A 22,020-nucleotide genomic window follows, 5' to 3' on the forward strand; every position below is an offset into this window, starting at 1 on the left:
TTGTTTATTTTTCTTTCCATTTTGTCATCTCGTTCGTGAACTGCTAATCAATTCCCATCACACATTCATACTCGGCGTATGTAATAACCAGAATTTCCTCAACCAAACTTCAATTTCAAAGAACCACTTCTAAGGTTTTAGAAATTAATCTCCCATTTATCGTCACTCAACAGCACGAACGACAACTGGAATGACCTTTTAATTTGTGACTATTTGCGATTTTACAGTTTCGTATGAATTTTACAAGTGATGGATTCTCTAGTAAAACACTCGTGTCCACATAATAATGAAAAGTGATGTTGCTGTTAATTCCACCCAGCTTCCCGCAACTGATTTGTAAAGGCCCGCAAATTATCCCCAAATTGTACCGTAAATGATCCCAGGACCGGAAATGATCCCCAGATTGTCCCGTAAATGATCCCGGACCGGAAATGGTCGCCTCGCCATAAAATTTAGAAATGTGAGGACTCAGTAATTTGGACTGTGGATTTAAAATTTATGCAATTGCTTTTTTATTTCTGTGAAACTCGGAAAACCGTGAACATTTGGATTTTATTCCAAAAGGTTAATTTGGTACTGAACCAATCACAATAAAGTTCAGAACACGCGAGAAAACCTCAAAACCACAGCCAATAGGCCACGTTCGATAGATCAGTAGTCTAACATGACTAACATCGATCCGAGGCTTTCGGGTTAGATTTGTAATTTTTTTAAGTTTCCTTTGTCTTTCAATTCCCAAAAGAGAGTTGGATACAAAGAAAACACCATCAAACATAGAAGTCTGTCCTGAAAGTCTTAGAGCCATGTTAGAATATTGATATATCGAAACCTGGCTTATTACCGCTGGTGTTTGCGGTTTAGTTTTCTCACGCTTAATTGGCTTTTTCCTTACTACACAATAATAATCCTTAAATATTTCTGGTATTCACGGTTTTCTGAGTTTCACAGTAATAATACAATATTTTGATACAACCGTTACTATATGAAACGCAAGAAAATGTGCAGTATGAACGATTTGAATTCAAATTTCAAATCTTTAAAAATGATATCCAACGTCACGAAATCCTGTGTTTGAAATTTTTAGTTTAGCTAGATCCTTCCCTGAATGCCGGATTTTGTTGGGTCCCGGCCTGAGATGTATGATAACACAGGATGTTCACAATATCCTCAAATGTGGAGACAACCGAGAATTCCCAATGGTGGATTGACTACATTTTTACTACGGTAACTAGCACGAAGAATCTTAGGCACTTTCGTGGGAGCTCGTAGCTATCTAGGACGCAAACGTGTTTGTTGCGGGGACTCCGATATGCAAATGTGTCACTCACTCAAAAAGTCGGCCCGAACGAGAACGTCCGAGCCCGACGCCATGTTGGAATAGTAACCGAGCCCGACGCCATATTGGAATAGTAACCGTGCAGTCGGCGCGAGCCTCGCTATCGTGTTTGCGCGGTTACTACTCAAAGCGTGCATCGTAGCAGCTCGAATTGATGATTTTGTAGCTTTTACACGACCATTAAGGTCATTCCTCACATTTGCATTGCGCATCCTTACTGCGCATAATTTATGGCGTCATTAGCGCGGGCTCGTGCACGCGCACATTGAAAACATGACGGATTTGCCTAGATATTGAGCTCTGTCAGTTGAAAAATGGCTCTAGCTCACCAACGAGCACGGGTACCCCAATTATTTTTCCAGTCATTGTAATCAACTAATCATAAGCTTTGCGTGAGAAAAGACTGATTTAATTTCTATTGCTGAAAATTGAATAAATAAGAAAAATAGCAGATACACTGTGGTCTTTTCTATTTTGCAGTCGGTAACCACGTCAAGAAATTTGGTTCAAATTTTTAATCAAGGATTTAGCTTTCCGTCTGAATCAAACTTAAAACGTTTATTTGTGTCCGACACATTGTATTGACTGTAGGTTAATGCGTGTTCTTATGAGTCCGGGCTCACAAAGATGTTACAATTACTGGGAATGCGCTCTTATGATAAGCATTAAAAAATGCCAAAATGGGGCATTTTCAATGCCTCATTGCTCCTTAATGAGCATGGGCACCCCCCTTTTTTATTTCAAAATTGAAGTTATCATATGACAAATATTCAGTGGACAAAGTTTGAACAAAAATCTATTGTCACTTTTATTTCAGAGGAATTACCTTAAGTGTTTCGCGAAATTGAAGTGGAGTTGACCTCGATTGTTCGAATTAGTACTATGGCCAACTTGAAGGCTGAATTTCATGAGCATTTGACTCGTCCAGGCGTTAAAAATGACCAGCAGATGAGCATTTGTTTGCTGGAAAGTGACCTGTCTCACGTTAATGTGGTAAGCTTTGATGAGAATGTGTCTTATTCGACGACCTTGATGAACTCATTTGAGCGAAACGAACACTTTTCAATGAACGAAACCAGGACAAACATCTGCACCATTATATAATATTGTAATTTCATTTTTATAATTTAGTAACATCTAAACCTGGGGCCAGCCGAAATATTGTTTTAAATATACGACCTTGTGCCAGCCTTGCAGGAGTCATTGACTAGCTTATTATCGTTTTACTTTTCAAGTTTGGCTGATTAGATCTCCTGTGAGATCCATCGTTCAATCAAGCTGGACCTTCGTTCAGAGCTTTGCAGTTTATAGTACTTACGTTTTTTCTTGTTGAGTAGTCCACGTTCAACCGACATCGAGTTAAGTTTAGATTAAAGTTGTGCTCTCTACACTTGTCTTGTTTATTTTAGTTATTGATCTGAACTCTGAGTGGGATGTGAAACGCACACAAACTTGGAAGAAAATTCCCAAATACTTGATTTTGATAAGCTTAAACGATTTTTACCCTGTCTTGTGTTTACACTTTTGCTTCCTGATTGAAAAGATAACGAAGGGAAAGAAACCCCCTGTAGCTCGTAGGAGCACATGTTTATGGGTAGACCTTTTTTGGATCAACACTGAAAATGCTTGCAGAAGAGGCTACTTATTTTGATATATTTTACGTGCAATATATAGCTATAGAGACAAGCAGTTCCACATTGGAAAAGAAGTGCTGTCTCATAAGAAACTTTACCTTTAGCGTTGAGTGAAATGCAATGAAAAAGGTCTGTAAGCTCGTACGACTTGAATACGTGCAAATTTTCCCGTTGTGTGTGTTTGTGTGTTGGGGGGGGGGGGAGGGGGGAGAGTAGTCTATTAATTTTTTTGGCAGCAGTGTCCTGTGTGACTCAAGAACTCTTAGCCTTTACCACTCCATGTTCAGCTGTAATTTTACCACCCTAGCTATTCTGTAATATGTGTGCAACGAAAGCCAACGAAAAAAGCCTACGCTTTCTGAGATAAGTGCGACCTTGCGTGGTACGAACCCCGCTTGTTTTAACAACCTTTAAAAATACACCAATAATTGCAAGTTCGTCAACATGTTTCATCTTAATTACTTACTTAATCACTTAAGGGCCCATTAACCGATCTTTTCGAGCCGTTGCTAGGGAAAATTTATTCTCATATAACCTCGTCATTTTTAGTTCCTCCGGAGTTATTTCATGGGTTTTAACTTTTTCATGATCAGCAACACTAGTGATGACGTCATCAGGCCACGCCCATGGTCATGTGACTAATACTGAAAAAACGCAAAGGCTCCCAGGCAAACTACTTTATCGAAATTCTTTTTATTGATTTAATATTTTAATTTAAATCCTCATTACGCTATGCATAGATTTTGTTTCATTTCTAAAAGATCAGATTTTGAGAGAATTTCAAAATATTAAAAAGTTCGTAATTTTCTGAAAAAAGCATGATTTTGAAAAAGGAATGCATAGCTATGTTTCTAACGTTGGCTTTAATCAAAATCCGTCAAAAAAGGCTTGATTTAAGGAAAAACCACGTTTCCTTTAGCATTTAAAGAAACCGGAAGTGCGCCCGATATATCTTGGAAGTAACCCTATCAGCGCGTGCGCAATTTACACTACCAGCACACTTCGGTAAGATCAAACAAAGCCACACGGAGTTAGTTTTTCTCTTTCTATTGCTCTTGTTTTTCTGTCTTTCTCTTATTTTGTCTTTGCTTGTACTTTTTTTACTTTGAATTTTGTGAAACACAAAGAAAAACATCTAAAATGTAAGCGAATTTGGAAGTTATTGGAAGTTGTTGAGCTCAGGCTGACGTAAGTAACCGGAAGTGAAATTTCACCTCCTTAGTAACGCGCGCGAGCGCGCGCATAAATCGGTTAATGGGCCCTTAATCCACGAGTTTGACCATAGTCTGCTTTGATTCTTTTTGCAGTGCGTTTCCTAGACGAAAAATTTATGCAGTCGACACATGTCAATTTAGTATTTTGCGCAGTATGTTAAACGTTTTTTATTGCTGCTTTTATGTCTGAGGTGCTTGTCTTTTCTTCACCTAGGATAATTAAGAGAATATGTATCCATCCATAGACTTTTCATGGAGGCCACGCCATTCCTAATTTTTTGCAGTGGAATCAGTTCCGGTCCCGGGAACATTTGCGGCTCGAGGATCATTTGCGGGCCTGTACAGATCGCAATATTAATGACGTAACCCTCCAGTGCCTGTTCTCTTTTCCCCCTCAATTTACTGGTATCCATTTACGCTCCTTTGTGGAAAAATATTTAACAATAATTCCACGAGCGCGCGTTGGATATGAGTTGACTATAATCATCTTCATATCCAACAAGCGCGTGTGGAATAATTGTTTTTATTAAAAACGCCCCAAAATTCTAGAAAACTAGATTGAAATAAAAATAAACACGCCCAAAAAATTCACGCGTACGCTTGCCATATTTGTAGAGCATGATATAACGGCTCATAACCCATGATGGCTAAACCAGTGAAAGCTCTCGAATTGCATTACTCAATGATCCAGTTTCTAATAATAAATTGTGATTGTTAAGTGTCTAGTCCAAGAGCACAACGGTATTGCAAATAGTTCTCAGAAACACAAGGCAATCGCACCATTAATCATGACTATAATAATAATAATGTGTAAAACGTTACCAAACGTGTGTCGTCTTTACACCAAATACATAGAATGTTCTGAGAAATCTAATTCTCATTTCTCAAGGGGGATCTCGCGGATGATTGTTGAATGAAATGTTTCTCTCACTGAGCGCTCGACCTGTAATGACATCACCGTGGTAAATTTATCAGTGCACAGTAGAAACTAGAATGTAAGGCAACTTCTCCCCTATTACTCGTCTTAAGGTTTTTCTCGATTAAGGTGAGTGCAGTTTCCATTGTGTTATGTCTACAGTGAATGAAAATAACACTTAAAGAATATGAGATAGATTTCAAGTCAGCGGGTAGATTCCCCAAAAACCAAACTTTCACAACAGGTATTAATCACAAGCGGGTTACCTGTTAAACTTTCACGATTGCTTGACTTAGCTTTGACTTGTATAAAACGTTACGAGCAATACTGAGTCCAAAGCTGTTTATTTACGCTTGCTTTTTTACAAACAGATTCAGGAATCAGTAGTTTATGCAAAGGTTCCACGCCTCCTACTTAGAGAAAAGATTGCTTCGCATAATCCTGACAGACAAAGTCACTAAAGTGAAAAACTCACAGAAAGTGTTTGATGATTTAACCGACACCATTGAACTTTGTTTAATGTTTATGGTTGGATTGTTTTCAGGTTCACTGATGCTTTTGTCCACTTAACCTTTAACCAGACCTATGAATTATCAGCAGTGTATTATTCTTGTACTCGCTTGCGCCATTGTCGTAATCGTGCGGTCCGCGCCTGACTGGGGCCCACTTCCCTATGAATATTTTCAAGAATTCTACAACAATTATGGCGAACATCTTCAAAATAATATCGATCACATGCGACATGTACACGAGGCACATCACGAAAATCAACACAGGCTGCACGAAAACTACCAGGAAGACTTTTATGACGTCAATGAACAGCAACAAGAAGGTACAGAGAGTGATCACGAAGCGCTTGAACGATCACACGAGGATCAGAGGTCTGCAGGCGTCAAAAAGAAAAGTGTACTCCCGAAAAGGGGGAATAAAAGTATGGCACGTATGAATTTAGTGTTATAGAATTCTTTTCCTTGCTTAAGCCTGAATTTTTAGTTTCTTAATTTTTGTAATTCGGTTTTATCTTTAAAGAGAAGAATAGAAAAGAATAGAAAACAACATTTTGAAGTATATAAAACCTGCAAAAGCCTACTAAGTTAACATTTTTTTTATACACAATCACCTCTCTGTTTAAAGATAACGTCTCTGTCTTTGTTTTTCAGTAAATCCACGGATCAGTGACAATGAAGCCAGGTCATTCCTAAGAAAAATAACTATCTTACGATAAACAAGAGAAAAGGATAGATCCCTCTCAATTTTGCTTATTTGAAAATAAAGTGTATACAGCTAGTGACTCACAAATTGCAAGTACAGCTATACAACTGAGTGAAATAAGGACGAATGTTTTTTAAAACTGAAATGAAGGATGCATTGTTTTCAGTTTCCTTTATAGCAATGATTTATCAATAAGTGAACTAGCTAGGCAAAAAGTGCTCAATGTTTTTAAAGCAGAGTTTGATGTAGTATACGGAGAAATCAAAGAGGATACATACCGTAAATGATCTAACAAACGCCAGGGGCGTTTATTAAATGTTTGTGGTGTAAGTGGGGAGGGGGGCTTTAAATAGATATGAGGCGCTTATTAAAGAGCGGCGTTTATTTCAAGTTAACCGTAACAACTGGCAAAATCCAAATAAAAGTTCACAGTTTATATATCAACGCGGCGAAAACAGTGTCAACGTGTTTGCCGACTGTTTTTGTGTTGTTCACTCACACCAACTTGAGTTTGCCAACACGAATTTGCGAACTTTAGTTTGCCGTGTAAAGGCCGCTTAAATTTGAAGATGACATTTCTCAAGGGAATTATAATTAGTGGTTGAAAGGTGGCTGACAGCGGTTTCCACCCTTTATCGAGCGCGTCTATTTTAATAGATCAACAGTGCATTCTTTTCCAGTTGATGCAACATTGGCGTTACACATCAAAGGAAAGACAGGATCTTCCCTTGCATTGCAATAATGGCGAAACATTGGAGAACGAGTAATGATAATAAATGATAAAAATTCAGGTCACCAGATTCGTTTATGAGTTATAAACACTTAACAATATAGCGTTTTTAACGAGTTATGCTGTTACAATGGTAACTTCAGCTTTTGCTTCATGACAGGGACCATAACTTGTTTACCCCGGAAATAATTGGGCATCTGTTTGCCTCTAATATTATGGCATCGACTGAGAGAGGGTGTGTTCTGTCGCACTTTGTAATAATCATCGCACTTTGTAATACCTGTCGCACTTTGTAATAAAACTGTCGCACTTTGTAATACCTGTCGCACTTTGTAATAACACTTGTCACACTTTGTAATAAAATAGCTGTCACACTTTGTAATAACAAGTTGTCACACTTTGTAATAAGCTTTCAAATTTCCTTTGAATAGGATATTTGGTAGAAACTATATGACTTAACTAATCCCCCAGGGCACAAATACGTCCTTCTTTGATATTTTACTTTGTATACTAAACTGAGGAGATGAAAAAGAAACGCGTTCTCCCCCACGCTTCTCGCAATTGTTATTTGTCTTGACTACGATGTATCGCGACAGAAACACTTTGTCATCACGAATAATGACTTAAAAATCGGTTTTGTTAAGCCGCTCCATTGGCTAGGTACTAGTCTAATTTATCGTGCAAATGAGACCCTATTGCATGTTTAATTTGTAAATGATAGCTTAATTCAGGTATTAAAAAGGTATTTATCACATGTTAAATAAAGATTCGAATTTTAAATATACTGGCATCTCCTGCGGATGAAAATAAAAAGGTTTGTTTCCGTGGGAGTTTTAGAGAGGACGAAACTGGAAAGCAACTTGCAGGGACATAGTGTATCAGTAAAAGAGTAGAGGACACATCTTGCTGGTATTTATAACAGCTGTACAAAATGGTACGATCCGGAAATAAAGGCTTTGACTGGGAGTCTTCTAAGAAGGGACCGTTAACTATAGTTGAATAGAATAATTGTGAAATAGTATCGTATTTTAATTCAAAAATCACATTGGCTTGACATAAGCCAGAATATGGAACAGCAACCATCATAGCCGTAATCAGTATATGTGGTATTAAAGCATTGAATCAGAACCATTGAATAAAAGTCTATTTCAACCTTGAATAAACAACAACGAACTATAACATGAAATGGAATTAACTAGTTGTTTATAAATACTTAATACACAACTGAACGAACAGAATGTTTCTCTCTCCTCAGTTCAAGGAACTGTTTTTTGTTTTAAAGCAAAAAGTCATTAAAAGACCATGGGTGATTCTATTCTAGCCGAGTGGATAATAATGACAAAGCAGATTTCAACAAAATGCTACTTTTGACTTTTTCGCCAGAATATGTTGAGGATGATAAACCATCCCAAACCACGAAATCGCAGATCCAGCCAAGCATTTGCCCAATTTGGACTGGCAACTATTCGCCGTACCTCCAGCACAACACCACTCGAAGATCCAAACTTTTTAATTAGGCTCCTGACGCTAACGATGCCAAGTTCACCACCCTCAGAGAAGTAAATACTCGGGAGCATCGAGACCAGTCTACGAGTGATATCACGAAAACGGACGTTGACTGAACATAGGTTATTATACATCCGGCATACATGGTTAGGCCAGGAAAAACCAGAAGATAATAACGCCTCGGAAAGTATTTTCTCTAAAATTTCATTCGGGAGCCTTTCTATGGGGGTGGTTGCGTCGTTCGTGGAAACCATTCCAACGGTCTCGTTTCCAACAAAGTGGATGGGGATTTGTATACGATGTTGATCTTGTTCAGGCACCTCTCTTTCCTTTCCCATATACTGGCCGTGTGCGTAATCCTCCTGAGTAGATAACAAATCCGCGCCATCATCTTCCACCTCTTCTTCTGCCCTTTCTTCCTGCTCATCATCTTCCACCTTTTCCACCTCTCCATTTGTCTTTTTCTCCTGCTCCTCCTCCTCCAGCAACACTCTGCCGTCCATACATATGTAGTGTTCTCCGTGGTTCTCTGCATAATGCCCCAGCTGAACTCTTGCAGTGGGTATGCTAGAAGAGGGAGAAATTACCGCTGTGGCATCAGGTCCCAAGGTCGAAATTACAACAATTTCAATATTGTACAAATCTGCTGCCGCTTGTAAAGTTATTTGGTCACCATAGGTGCCATTCTTTGCCATTGAGTGTAAATATTCTGCCCAGGGTGTGGCCGCAAAAAGCTCCAAAGGCATACCTTCACTGTTGTTTGGATTGTTCGTCAGGTACTTTATAATTTCTTCCCGGACAGTTTCTGCTGATCGGTGTATACCGATTTGGAGAATGTCCCCTCTACTTTAGTGCTCTCCAAAAGTCACAAGATGTCTTCGTTTGTATTTTAATCACACAGTCACCATTTAATCACATCAAGTACAATTCTCGAACTGTCCGTAATTCTACTCGATCCTATTCTTGTATTAGCTACCTTAGTTTGGTCACACAGGAATTTCCGGTAATTGTTAATTCTTATCTACTAGCTCAGTTTACATCAATGTGAAATCGCCATGCCCTATTTGTCACGCAACATGCTAACAAGACGTTTCCGACACACACTCCCCTCATATGGTTCGCTATCGAAGCATATGTCATAATTCTGTTTCAATCACGCGATTTGAGTCTTGAACTATTAAATCACATATGAGCGGTAACAAAACGATAATCAGTCCTCGATCAACGTCACTTCCTATTGACGATTTCAAAATTCACAGTTCAGGCTGTGTACTGATTCCCTCAAACAAAACAATGATATATTCTACTGCTAATGGATCAGTTTTCACGAACTGATTTACCGTTCGTATTTCACATTGTTCAACATCCGCAACTTGTTTGATTTCTGTTCATAGTTCACATTGCTCAGCATCCGCAAGTTGTTTCATTCGTACCCTTGCTGCTGATGCTGCATCTCTTTTAGGGCGGAAATCCTGAGCCTGTGGGTTTAAGCGCGGGTCTGCCACTGGAGTGTTGAGATTACACTCGAGTTCCAATGGGTACAAATGTTGTACTGGTCGTTCCAGCATGCTTTTCGCGGTTTTGAGTTGAACCGCGCGTATGACGCCGTCGCTGCCCGGGTACACTTCATTCACTATGGCCAGCGGCCATGTTCCACGATTCTTGCTGTCGGTTTTCACTATGACGACGTCTCCTTTCTTAGGTTGGAACTTGGTCACTGCGTGCGTCAGGTTGTGTCTTTCTCTTAGTGCTGTAAGGTATTCTCTCTGCCAGCGACTCCACATCTTGTCCTTGCAGGTTCGCAGATACTTAGCACGCCTCCGGATGTCTCGACCTGTTATCCTCCAGGTCTCCTCTTCTGGTAACTGGTTTGTTCGCTGGTACAAGAAGGTTGCGGGCGTTAAGATTGGTAACTCGACGTCGTCTTCCACATAGCTTAATGGGCGGCGATTAATCTGCGTTTCAACGTCGAGTAGCACTTCACTGAGCTCAGACCAGGTTAGAGTGGCTCCACCAATAGCTTTGAACATGGAAGATTTCACGACTCCAATTAATCTCTCAAACTGACCCCCCCACCAAGGGGCGCGGCTCAAGTTGAATTTCCATGAGATCTCGTGTTGTTCTAGAAGACCCTGGAGACGCTCATCCTTTCGTAACTCCCGTAGCCATTTCTCAGCTTTGATGAAGGTACCGCCATTATCTGAGTAGATGACCCGTGGTCGTCCACGACGAGCGATGAAACGCTTGAGACATGTGATAAAGTTGTCCGTCTCCAGGCTGGCCATTAACTCTAAGTGTATAGCCCTTGAAAGGCTGCAAGTGAAGATAGCCAGGTAGGCGTTTCCTTGACTTTTCTTTCCCTGTTTGTACTTCACTGGCCCAGCGAAATCTGTACCGATGACTTCAAATGCAGCGCCAACTGTGGTCCGATCTTCCGGTAACTGACCAGGTATTGGGTTTCTTTCTGGAGTTGCATTGAATCTCTTGCAACCATAGCACTTACTTCGGACCGATTTGACCAAGCTACGAAGCTTCGGTACCCAGTATCTCTCTCTCACTGCTGCCATTGTTAGAGCGACTCCCCCATGCAGCGTCGCGCAATGAACTTGTTGGACCAGTTTTCCTGTAAAACTTGCACTGTTCGGTAGGTATATCGGAGTTTGCCCTTGTATCCGGCCGTGGCAGGTCATTACTCCCTCTTCATTGGGTTTCAGGTTGAGTTGCCCGCTAATTTGAGGGTAGTCCGTGGTTTCTCTGTCTCGCCGTTGGACTCGCTTAATCCACCAACCACGTACGTCTTCTATTTCTTCTGTGAGTAGGGGCCCAAGTTTCTTCTCTTTACGCTTGCAGTTATGGATGAATCTCTTGATCCATGCGCCGACTCTTAAAGTTCGGCGCAAGCTGTTGCGTTCGAGGAGTTCGTCGAACTCGTCTGGCTCTGGTTTGGTTTGCGATAGGTGGAGCACTTCCCTAATGACTTTGGCTTCCATTTCTGATGCTGGTGACGATCGAGTGACTGGGTTGATTGGCCACTTGGACTTGTCCTGGAGCCACGCCGGTCCCTGTTGCCAAAGTGCTGATTGAACTGGAGCACCTCTGCTCGCTAGGTCTGCAGGGTTTTCATCCGTAGGAACGTACCTCCACTCGATCTCCTTGTGTAATTGTATCTTGGCAACTCGATGCGCGACAAACTGTTTGTACTGGCCATTTCCCTTGATCCAATGAAGTACGACGGTGCTGTCTAACCATCCAAACACCTTTGGGGAGGGCACGTTATCTAGGGCGTTCCGCACGTTTATCAATAGATTGGTAGCCATGTGCGCTGCAATCAATTCTAGGCGTGGAATAGTCAGTCCCTGTTTAGCAAGTCGACTCTTGGCGACCACTAATCGTTGAGTGTTGCCTGATGGTTGGCGTACAACTGCATAGACTGCCGCTCCTATTCCTCGTTCTGATGCGTCCCCGAAAGAGTGTAGTTCCACTTCTTGTACTGCTTCTTGATATCGTGCTATTGATCGCGGTACTTGCTGTTCACGAGGTAATTGCTCCTCCCATTTTTTCCAGCGCCGTAGGAGTTCTCCGTTGATCTTCGCATCCCATTGTACTTTGGTTTCACACAACTCACGATAAATCTGCTTTGCAGTGAGCGTCAATGGTGCAATCAGGCCTAAGGGATCATAAATCTTAGCCATCTTTCCCAGGATTCCTCGCTTGGTTGGCTGGGTTTCTTCTTTGGGTATCACTACCGCTAAGGTGTCATGCTGTTTGTCCCACTTGAGTCCCAACATCTTAGATTCACTTGGTTTAACATTTAGTTGTTGTTTGGCAAATGACTGCTCTTCAGGGGGGACGATCAGGTTTGGATCTTCCTCTAGCTGTTTGACGTTGGAATGCCACTTGTGGAGTTGGAACGTTGCGTCGCTGAATATCTGAACGGCTTTCTCTTTACGCTGCTGGGCCTGGCTTGTATTTCGTCCACCGGTGAGTAGATCATCGACATACAAGCTGCGTCGAAGCTCTGCCACTATCTCTGGTTCTCGTTCTTCCCAAGCATCTAAATGAGCTTCGATTACGCCACCGAGTAGAAAGGGCGATGGGGCTAGACCGAACAGCGCACGAGTGAAACGTAGTATCTCTAACTTCCCGTGTTCACTTTTCCTCCAATGGAATCTTAATGGATCACGTTCACACTCTCGGATTCGTATTTGCAAGAAGGCTTTCTGGATGTCTGCAGTTACAGCTATGGGGTATGCTCTCTGTCTCACTAGTATGTCCCAAAGCTTGTTTTGCAATGGAGGGCCAGGATAAAGGCACTCGTTCAGCGACGGTGACTCTGGCGTTGCTCTTGCAGAAGCATCATAGACTATGCGCATCTTGGTCGTTTCAGCCGTTTCTCTAACCACTGCTTTGTGTGGGATGTAGAATTCTTTCCCCAATTCTTTCTGGTGCAACTTCAACTACTTTGTTCTGGAGTTGCTCTCGTATAATGGCATCGTACTCATCGGTGAGGTTAATGCGCTGCAGTTTTCTGGTCAGACTTGACAGGTGTCGTATACTTCCTTGTTCGTTTGTTGGTAGGTCTGGATGATTGCCTCGCCATGGTAGTCCGGTTTCATACCATCCTTCCGGTGAGCGTTGTAGTTGTTCCTTAAATTCTGCGTGCACTATGCTCTGGTCATGTTCTGGTGTGTCTGCAAGCCCTAGTATGTCAAGCCTGCACAGGTCCTCGTAGTCGCTCTGTGATGTTTGCGTCAGCAGCATCGTGTTGTGGTCAAATTCTGATCCAGGACTCATGATAAACCATCCCAGTTTAGTTTTCTCCGCCACCGGTTCCCCATCCTGTCCAATGAATGAGTTGCCAGTAATCGGATACCCGTGTTTGCGAAAAGAACTCTGGGATCGTCAGGGGGCAAACATTGCAAGTCGCTAGAAGGAAATGTACGGCGAAAAGTTGTTTCGACGTCCAAAAACATGGTTTTGGAGAGAGATCAACGCTTTTTCGCCGTTGTTTTATCGCAAATTGATTTTGGCAATTTTGATACTTGGAAAATGTAAGTTTTTGTTTGAATAACCGTGAAATAAGTGAAAAAAATTACCGATAAACTCCCTTTTGCTTACGTGAGGTTTATTGTGAAATACATTGAAGAGAATATTGAAAATTTCAATACACGCCTGATCTCGAGAGGCTACCCGGAGCAAATGGTAGAAAAGACCCTCCGAGAAGTTAAATATTAAGACAGAAAAGAAGCTCTAAAACAGAAATCGAAAATTGCAGAATGAACTACTACCCTTTGTGTCGGGCTATTTCACTCAACCGTCAATACCAAGCTTTGGAAAGCATAATCACGCACAAATGGCACTTTCAAATACAAATACTTAGAGATATATTCAAGGAGCTACCCTTGATCTGTTATAGAAATGGAAAATCACTGAAATACGTGCTTGTAAAAGCAAAACAAAGGCTTTGAGCAACACAGTAGCCACACAGCATGAGTCGCGCGGACTCATTTGTCATTAAATCAACCCCTGACAGTACAATGATCGCCACCGGGCTTATTTCCAGTATTATTTGTACGACTGAGCTTTCAAATAAGCCAAAAGTAGCCTGTACACAACTTAAAAGGCTTTACTGGGTTATTCCTCCGTCTCGATTTATACCTAATTAATTTTGTAATATTTTCAGACCATTACGCGATGTAAATTTCACAATAAACCTCACGCAAACAACGGAGTTTATCGGTAGATTTTGTCACATATTTCACGGTTATTCAAAGAAAAACTTACATATTCCACATATTAACATTGCCCAAATCCATTTGCGATAAAAACGACGGCGAAAAAGCGTTGATCCCTCTCAAAAATCGTTTTCTTGTACCTCGAAACAACTTTTCGCCATACATTTCCTTTTTAGCGACTAGCAATGTTTGCCCCCTGACGATCCCAGAGTTCTTCGCGCAAACACGGGTATCCGATTACTGGCAACTTATTCATTTGAGGCTTTGTCTCAGTTTTTACGCGCGCATATTCCCCGCTTCCTAGTACGACATGTATGGGAAGTTGGTCCTTCTTGTCACGGTCTGTGATTTTGACTCCGTGCAAATGCGGGTACTTGTTTATCAATTGTCCGTAGTTTGGGTTGTCAATCGACAACAGCTCTGCTTTGTTCACTCTCGTCAGTTTTACAGACATCTGATAACTCCCGTCTAAGGATTCTACGACGGTGTCGTACACTTCTAGTTTGGTTACTTTTGAGCTGATTAGCATATCCACACGTTTTGTTTTCGTTTCACTTGGCTTTTTCTTTAGGAGATCCAACAGCTTCGCAGATGCATATGAGCTCCCCGCGCCGGTATCTATCAACGCGCGACAGGTAATACCATCGACCTTTACTGTTAAGACTGGCATGATTCCTTCATTGTTCTCACTGGCTGTCATCAACGTCTGCTTCCCGCTGTCTGTTTGTTCACGATCACATATCGAAGAGTGATGGCGTTTGTGACAATGTAAACATGTTTTCTTGCTGAAACACTCTGCGGCGCGGTGATTCGATGTTGCACAATTAAAACATAACTTCTTTTTCGCGAGAAACTGCTTTCGTTCGTCCACGGTTGAGATCTTCTGGCATTCCGACGATCTGTGCGTCACATCACTACAATAAACGCATTTGTTTGGCTTACCATCGCCACCACGTGCTTGGAAGAGCTTATTTGAGCGGTCACGTTTGGAATTAAGTTGCTCCGATGTTTCTCGTTCTTCAACCGGGTTTCTTTTTGTCCAAAGTCTTACTGCCTCTGACAACTGAACGAAATTCCATTTCTCCCATTCCGGATCCATTCGTACTAGGTCTCCCCGAATTGCTGGCAGTTTATCCAGTGTCATTGGCACGTTTCCATTAACTTCACTGAGTTTATTCATTGTTTCCAGCGCTTGGACACAGTACGTCAATGTTTCGCTAAACTCGCTTATCCTCCTAGGGTTGGCGCTTGTGATGACAGGGAGAGCCATTATTTCTTTGACGTACGCCTTTGTTACTTCGGATTCCTTCCCATAATTGCTTAGTAATATCGACTTGGCTCTATTATAACCCTCAGCTGTAAACGGCAAGGCTTCCACAGCGGCTTTAACCTTTGGACCCAGTAGCCCACATAAATAGGTAAATTTATTGATAGGTGCTATTTCGGCCTTGTCGATCGTCTCCGTGAACTGACCCCAGAACCTCGGCCAATCCAAGTAAGAGCCTTCGAACCTTTTAATCTCGATCTTTGGTAGCTTCGCTTGTGTTTGTTTAGGTGACCCGCCTCCCTCGTGGCTCTCTTTCGTAGTGAGATTGGTCTGAAGTTTCATCTTTTCTTCATGCAGTTTCATCTCGAATTTGAGTTGATCTTCACGCGCGGTCGTCTCTTCTTGGCGTCTTCTGTCTTCGAGCCATTTGCGAAGCTTCTCAACCTCTTCGTCAGCTTTCAGCAACTGAAGGTCAATTGCGGCATTCCACGTGCTCCTTTGCTTCTATGAAGCAAAGAAGCACAGTGCCCCAAACTGACAGTTTCCGTCACCTGGTGGATTGTACATGAGAGACAAATCCACGTCGGGAAAGTCTAGATCCAGAAAACGATCGCGGGCTGTTAACGGTATGTACATTTTTTTTCGAAGTTGTTTTATTTTCTGCTGTTTTATTGTTTTATTTTCTGCTGTGCTTCTTCGGTGGCGTTTTCTAATGCTTGCAATGTCTTCTACCGAAAACCATTCTTCTATGTGTTTAGAAGAATTTGGAGGCCTAAATCTGACTTTATATGTATCAGGATTTGTTTTTCTCTTCTTTACTACTGTGCCTTTAACAACAAACCTTCTTTTCGGTGCAAGTTTACCTCCTTTTTGCGGTCTGTAGCGTACCAGAACGTGCTCTTTTACTTTAAAAGTTTCCGCTTTGTGGCGTCGCTTGTGGCTCTTTACCATTCGATCGTTAAGCTTCTTGCTGTAAAGCTTAGCTCTCCGTCGGATCTTTTTTACTTTCTTCAGGTGGCAGGCCAATTCCCGTTTATTTGGCGCTGTGGTAACCATGTTATCATCAGAATCTACACAGTCCAGCGACGCCTTCACTAATTGATTTGACTTCCGCCCATAGTATATTTCGAAAGGAGACCTCCAGCCAAGTTCTTCTTTACATTCTTCATTCAAAGTCCGGTTATAGTCTTCAAGATTCGCTGCCCAGTTAACCCCTTTTTTACCCAGGGATACTAAGTCGTACATGATTTTTTTTCTTAATCGTCTGTGCGATCTCTCAATCTTTCCCTGCGACTGCGGGTGGTAGGGTCTCGATTTAATTAGTTTTATTTTTAACTGTTTGCAAAGAGCTCTAACCTTCCCTTCGAATTCTGTTCCTCTGTCACTTTGAAGGCGATCCGGTGGACCGTGCTCGCTATAGATCCTCTGAAGTGCCCGACTAACATGTTGGCTTGACTTTTTTTCCAGCGGCCGCAACCACAAATACCTACTGAAAATATCCATTACGCTTAGAACATACTTGTACACGTGCCTGTTGTGGTTGACAGCCTCTTTGCTTAAGTCCATCAGGTCAATTTGATGTTGACCTTGAATGGTCCTGGCGGTTACTGGCCTTGGCGTGGCTTTATTTGTGAATTTGACATTGTGTATGCGATACTTCGCTTCGTTGTTTGTCACTCGTAGGATATTTCTTTCGCTCAGACCTGCGAAGCCATCTGCGGCTCGATTTCGCAGTTTTTTACATCCACCAGCTTTTGCTTGATCAAACGTTTTTGCAACAAGACTTGCTATCGACGACTTCTTAACTACTTTCTTGCCATCAAAGTACAGTGTTGGGGTAGACTGAGGTCCAAGGTGTAAGCTATCACGTTGGCGCCAATAGCGCACTACTGCATTCCTCTGTTCGCGTGTGCGTTCTGCCACGGGCACGTTAAAATTTCCTTGTACCAGCAGCAACAGCGTCTCGTAAGCCTCGTCGCTTAATGAATGAAAATATCTCCCTTTCTTTTCTGCTCCGAAACTGCAAAAACACAGCATAAGGCAGCTCATAAAGGCTAAGATCCATTTATATGCCATACCGGCTTTATCGAAGGAAAAAACTATGAAGTTGCACAATAAAAGAATAGTCTTATCATAATAGAAAAGCCGGCTCCTAGGCGTCAAAATTGACACAAAGTTAAATGACGTTTTTCTCCAAGACCGCCCATAAGCGGAAGAGCCTATGGTGGAGTTGTTCATATGTTCACTATCCATGTACTAATTAACTTTATTATAATTTGTTTAGCTTTATTATTATTATTATTATTGTTCTTATAAATATTAACCCTCCAAGTTACGACCAGTTTAGGCGCCATGGCGACTAAAATTTTGCCTCTGGTGACCAGGCTTGAAAATGAGTCGCCAACGTGGCGACCATGAGATGTCGTGGGATGCCGTTCGAGTAGAACCGAAAACGAATCTGTAGATTATTATTTAGGCAAACGGATGAACACACTTTTTAGTACATGCAGTTGTCATTTAAAAAAAGAATAAAGTAACTTCATGAAATCGCGACAAGGTGAAATAAAAAGAGCAAAAAGAATTTTGGTATTTGTCTTGTAATGGTGTTTAAGGTATCCCGACTTTTAGCCATGATTGTAGCAACTATTTTAAATCCTGTGACTACTCCCCCAAAAATTACCTCATATAGAACATGTGGCAAGTCACTTGAAGTCTCCATCTCCCTTACTAACCCTTGGACTCAACCCTCTCGCGTATCTTTTTATTTTTACCAGGAGTTATTTGCCCTCTGTTCACTTATTGTATTCCATCGTTGCTAAGCAAGCTGTGTTATCTCCAAAATAACAATTGCGAGAAGCGTGGGGGAGAACGAGTTTCATTTTCGTCCGGTCAGTTTAGTATGCAGAGCAAAATATCAAGGAAGAACGTATTTGTGCCTTGGGGGATTAGTTAAGTCATATAATTTCTACCAAATATCCTATTCAAAGGAAATTTGAAAGTTTATTACAAAGTGTGACAACTTGTTATTACAAAGTGCGACAGCTTAATTTATTACAAAGTGCGACAACTTGTTATTACAAAGTGTGACAGCTATTTTATTACAAAGTGTGACAAGTGTTATTACAAAGTGCGACAGGTATTACAAAGTGCGACAGTTTTATTACAAAGTGCGACAGGTATTACAAAGTGCGATGATTATTACAAAGTGCGACAGAACAGGGTGCGATCATTGATTCATCAAAAAAGAAGTGCTTAAAATGCTGGAAACCCTTGTGAGCCTTCTTAGTCTCGTCACGTGTTACGTTCTTGTCGGAGCCTTGAAGGCGTTTCAGTTGTGGGAGTATTATAAATTAATTTGTCGCTATTTCGAAATCTGTCAAAATATGATATGTGAGTCATTTAGCACAGGCATATCAAGAGATGTTGTGATGTGCGATCATGCAAGGCTGGCTCGAAATTCACGGCCAGCTATTTAAACCCGCCTTTGTTGTACAAACGAATTAAGTGATGTGGCCAAAAACGACTCGATGTGTAAAAGAGTTTTCGGTGATATATGAAATAATAATAGTTACACATGTGCAGATGTTCATTATGGAAATTTGGAGTTTTAACGATACGAAAGTGTCGTTATTAATTAATAACCCGAAAGTTAAAGTTAACTAAACTTCTGGCAAATCGTCTGTTTGTTATCTATTCAACAAGGATTATTGTAAGTCGCTAACTTCTAGAAAGGTTCTTATTTTGTTCGCCTTTTTTTGAATAACAATTGGGCCTCAATGTAAACTATTGGTTTCCAGTAATTGTGTTCATCCATTAAAGAGTTTATATTGTCGCGTTGCATATTTTAAGAAAGTCGAAGAAATTCACATTACAAGATAGCTTAATTTGTTTTGTTCTTTCATTTTTTCTATCACTTCAATGTTTGTTATTCAGAATGCCTCGCTGAAATGCTTCAAAGTCTTTTTTAACGGCAGAAGTTCTTAAAATGGCTGGGCTCTTCTAGCTTTCTAAAGAATTTATATTGGAGAAGCCATTCAACAGACCAAGTAACATATTATTTGCAGGTGCCATACGTCCATGAGTTTTTGTCGACCTTGAGTCTAAGACGAAAACCTTTAGAGACCACAAGAATTTTCAAATGACAGATCTTCATATAATACCGAGTCAAAATAATGCCGCTAATATACACTAATACAATTTATCAAATTATTAGTGCATCTTGTATTTTTCGAGGACGCTAGCTTTTAGAAATTTTTAACAGGATATGGTACAGCGAAAGCAACCTGCAAGCGAGGACTTGAAAATATGCAAGATAACTCTATGTACGTTTTCTGACTTTTCTTGCACTGAGAAATTTCTGTAACAAAAAAGCCAAACTTCCTCTCTTTACTCAGGTCGTGGTCTTAATTTGTGCTAAGGAAAATTGATCTTCAATTTCAATGTGAAACCGAAATGGCGCTTAAGTGAGTGAAAGATTTTATCTACTTGAAAGATCTTGTTAGTCAAGTTAGAGCTGTTGGTAGACTGTCGTAGATCACGCAAATAACAAGGGAGGCACAGCTGGGATATCGACTTCACCATCTGCTCAAAGCGCATGCGTTCTTGAAACCTGAAAGCTATGACTCAGAAAGGGAATCGCAATATCAGTGAACGTTTGTCGTCACGCTCAATTCAGAAAGAGAGAAAAATTCAGTGCAGTATAAACTCAGTTTAAGACTAATTTGTGTGGTATTTAGCAAGTTTAATTTTCGGTAATATCAATAATAACCTCACTTGTCGATTTATAACGTTCTGTCCTCTACTCAATAAAACTGAATCGCGCTTCCTAAGCACGCCACTTTCTCGATTTTTGATAAGGGACGCGAACAGATGTTTACCAAGCACTTGTTATACGCTTTCCAATGCATTAATTGTTTTCAAAGACAAAGGGAATTTATTGATAACCACGCAAGCTAACAGTGCTTAAATGGTGTCATCAGTCTTTTCAAATGTTTAATGTTTCTGTTTTCAAGAAATTATTACAAGCTTATGAAGCAAAGGAATCAGAGATGAATACGCATTGTTAAATTTAAGGCGATAGTTAAAGTTGCCAGGTTATGGTCCGTTTTAGCATTCTTCATCTGTAAGCCAGTCGGCGTGTCTACTCCAGCCACTTCTTAACATCTGAAGGGCTCTCCGCTCTCTACAATAAGGAGGCGAGAATATTGAAAGTATTAAAATTTGTCAGTTTATATTCCCATCGAGAAATGCTTTCGATGTTTCAACACAAGCCACACCCCACCGGCTGAATTTGATGGGTTGACTTAGTCAGCTAGTTTGTTTTTGAACCTCTTGTAGATCATAGTCTCAATAGGTCGATAGCGATTTTTAGCGCGGCTAAGAGATTATCTAAGGATCTAAGAATTGGATGCAAATTAACCTAAAATATAAAATTTACAACCTGTTGATTCTTATATTAACTGCTTGGAAGAACTTGTTAAGAGTGAGTCTTCAATGTGTTTTATCAAAAACGCTTGTTAAACAAATCTGGTTTCAAAAGGATAGTTCCATGTTTAAAACATGCAGAAAATAGCGTGTTGATGCACTCAAACTTTGTGTTTGGTTTTCGTGCGATTTACCACCATTTCGGAGTCAAAACTTGGAAAAGTCCTAGTAAAAAACAGCTAAACGTCTTCACCTTCTTGTGAATAAGCGCTCGTCTTCCATAATGAGGCGGCCATTCATCCTGAGAGTGAGGACTTTCAACATCTTCATACTACAAAAGACAAAGATTAAGCACAGTCAGATATCTCAGCCATATATACATCATTTATCTCATATATCGCTTAGCCTACTTTACTTACATTTGGTTTGTTGATATCTACTCAAACTTTTGTTTGGTTTTCGTTTGGTTTGCCATTTGAAGACAAAAACTAAATTTACGTAGTCCAAGAACAGGAAAACAGCTAAAATCCTCACCTCCTCATGACCAGGTACTTCCCTTCCAGCATCTTCATACTGCAATGACAAAGATTAAGCACAGTCAGATATCACAGGCATACACGGCAGTTACAAACGGTCCTGTTTCATGCAAAATACCTTGAAGATTCGTTCGTAGGGAAACCGTCTTTTACCAAAGTGGTCCAGCTTTCTGAACTTTGAACCTTGTCGTTGTGCCTCGCTTGGTTGGTTGCACACCAGTAACACTGTAACGCACACCGCACAAAACACAATCCCTTGAGTGTTCATGGTGAGTGAAGACTTGCTTGTGTGCCGGCTTAGTTCTGGAGTGAATGGTTTTTGTGTCGCTCTGGTGAGTTTTATAACCTGCATCAACAGGTGATTCCTAACCCATCTACGTTCATTAAAGACAATTACTTTAATGTCCATCATAAAACCCTTTAAACTGTTTAAATTATGCAAGCGGCAGGTCTTTGTGACATAGACATTAAAAGACTATCAAATACAATGTTGAGAAAAACTCCATGTCT

General features: G+C 40.8%; 6 protein-coding genes across 6 annotated transcripts; 1 reads left to right on the forward strand and 5 right to left on the reverse strand.

Annotated features, from left to right (window-relative positions):
• The first annotated feature begins 5,022 nt into the window (after positions 1-5,022).
• Positions 5,023-7,430, forward strand: LOC149115402 (uncharacterized). Its single transcript, XM_089284900.1, has 3 exons — positions 5,023-5,229; positions 5,645-6,031; positions 6,261-7,430. The coding sequence occupies exons 2-3, from the start codon at positions 5,686-5,688 to the stop codon at positions 6,323-6,325; spliced, it is 411 nt and encodes a 136-aa protein (XP_089141026.1). The 5' UTR covers positions 5,023-5,229; positions 5,645-5,685; the 3' UTR covers positions 6,326-7,430.
• A 1,991-nt stretch (positions 7,431-9,421) lies between these two features.
• On the reverse strand, positions 9,422-12,922 carry LOC149115403 (uncharacterized). Its single transcript, XM_089284899.1, has one exon. It carries the CDS (start codon positions 12,919-12,921, stop codon positions 9,937-9,939), a length of 2,985 nt encoding a protein of 994 aa, XP_089141025.1. The 5' UTR covers position 12,922; the 3' UTR covers positions 9,422-9,936.
• A 21-nt stretch (positions 12,923-12,943) lies between these two features.
• LOC149115404 (uncharacterized) lies at positions 12,944-13,342 on the reverse strand. Its single transcript, XM_089284901.1, has one exon. It carries the CDS (start codon positions 13,340-13,342, stop codon positions 12,944-12,946), a length of 399 nt encoding a protein of 132 aa, XP_089141027.1.
• A 16-nt stretch (positions 13,343-13,358) lies between these two features.
• On the reverse strand, positions 13,359-15,913 carry LOC149115405 (uncharacterized). Its single transcript, XM_089285682.1, has 2 exons — positions 14,623-15,913; positions 13,359-13,387 (listed from the first exon to the last, which is right to left on the reverse strand). The coding sequence occupies exons 1-2, from the start codon at positions 15,911-15,913 to the stop codon at positions 13,359-13,361; spliced, it is 1,320 nt and encodes a 439-aa protein (XP_089141808.1).
• A 141-nt stretch (positions 15,914-16,054) lies between these two features.
• Positions 16,055-17,825, reverse strand: LOC149115406 (uncharacterized). The gene has a single exon (XM_089285683.1). It carries the CDS (start codon positions 17,801-17,803, stop codon positions 16,055-16,057), a length of 1,749 nt encoding a protein of 582 aa, XP_089141809.1. The 5' UTR covers positions 17,804-17,825.
• A 2,692-nt stretch (positions 17,826-20,517) lies between these two features.
• On the reverse strand, positions 20,518-21,937 carry LOC110051929 (uncharacterized). The gene is made up of 4 exons (XM_020758075.2): positions 21,629-21,937; positions 21,509-21,547; positions 21,228-21,305; positions 20,518-20,732 (listed from the first exon to the last, which is right to left on the reverse strand). The coding sequence occupies exons 1-4, from the start codon at positions 21,920-21,922 to the stop codon at positions 20,691-20,693; spliced, it is 453 nt and encodes a 150-aa protein (XP_020613734.2). The 5' UTR covers positions 21,923-21,937; the 3' UTR covers positions 20,518-20,690.
• Positions 21,938-22,020: the final 83 nt, after the last annotated feature.

Source organism: Orbicella faveolata, unplaced genomic scaffold, assembly GCF_042242905.1.
Source record: "Orbicella faveolata isolate gen_17 unplaced genomic scaffold, um_ofav_v1 contig_13, whole genome shotgun sequence".
NCBI classification, from domain to species: Eukaryota; Metazoa; Cnidaria; class Anthozoa; order Scleractinia; family Merulinidae; genus Orbicella; species Orbicella faveolata.

Coding starts and splice junctions, on each gene's coding strand:
- LOC149115402 (XM_089284900.1), top strand. CDS start 5,686: ATGAATTATCAGCAGTGTATTATTCTTGTACTCGCTTGCGCCATTGTC. Junction 6,032..6,260: donor CCCGAAAAGGGGGAATAAAA/GTATGGCACGTA, acceptor TTTGTTTTTCAG/TAAATCCACGGATCAGTGAC.
- LOC149115403 (XM_089284899.1), bottom strand. CDS start 12,921: ATGCGCATAGTCTATGATGCTTCTGCAAGAGCAACGCCAGAGTCACCG.
- LOC149115404 (XM_089284901.1), bottom strand. CDS start 13,342: ATGAGTCCTGGATCAGAATTTGACCACAACACGATGCTGCTGACGCAA.
- LOC149115405 (XM_089285682.1), bottom strand. CDS start 15,913: ATGAAACTGCATGAAGAAAAGATGAAACTTCAGACCAATCTCACTACG. Junction 13,388..14,622: donor CGGAGTCAAAATCACAGACC/GTGACAAGAAGG, acceptor TTCATTGGACAG/GATGGGGAACCGGTGGCGGA.
- LOC149115406 (XM_089285683.1), bottom strand. CDS start 17,803: ATGGATAGTGAACATATGAACAACTCCACCATAGGCTCTTCCGCTTAT.
- LOC110051929 (XM_020758075.2), bottom strand. CDS start 21,922: ATGATGGACATTAAAGTAATTGTCTTTAATGAACGTAGATGGGTTAGG. Junction 21,306..21,508: donor AAGTACCTGGTCATGAGGAG/GTGAGGATTTTA, acceptor TGTCTTTTGTAG/TATGAAGATGTTGAAAGTCC. Junction 20,733..21,227: donor GAGCGCTTATTCACAAGAAG/GTGAAGACGTTT, acceptor TCCTTATTGTAG/AGAGCGGAGAGCCCTTCAGA.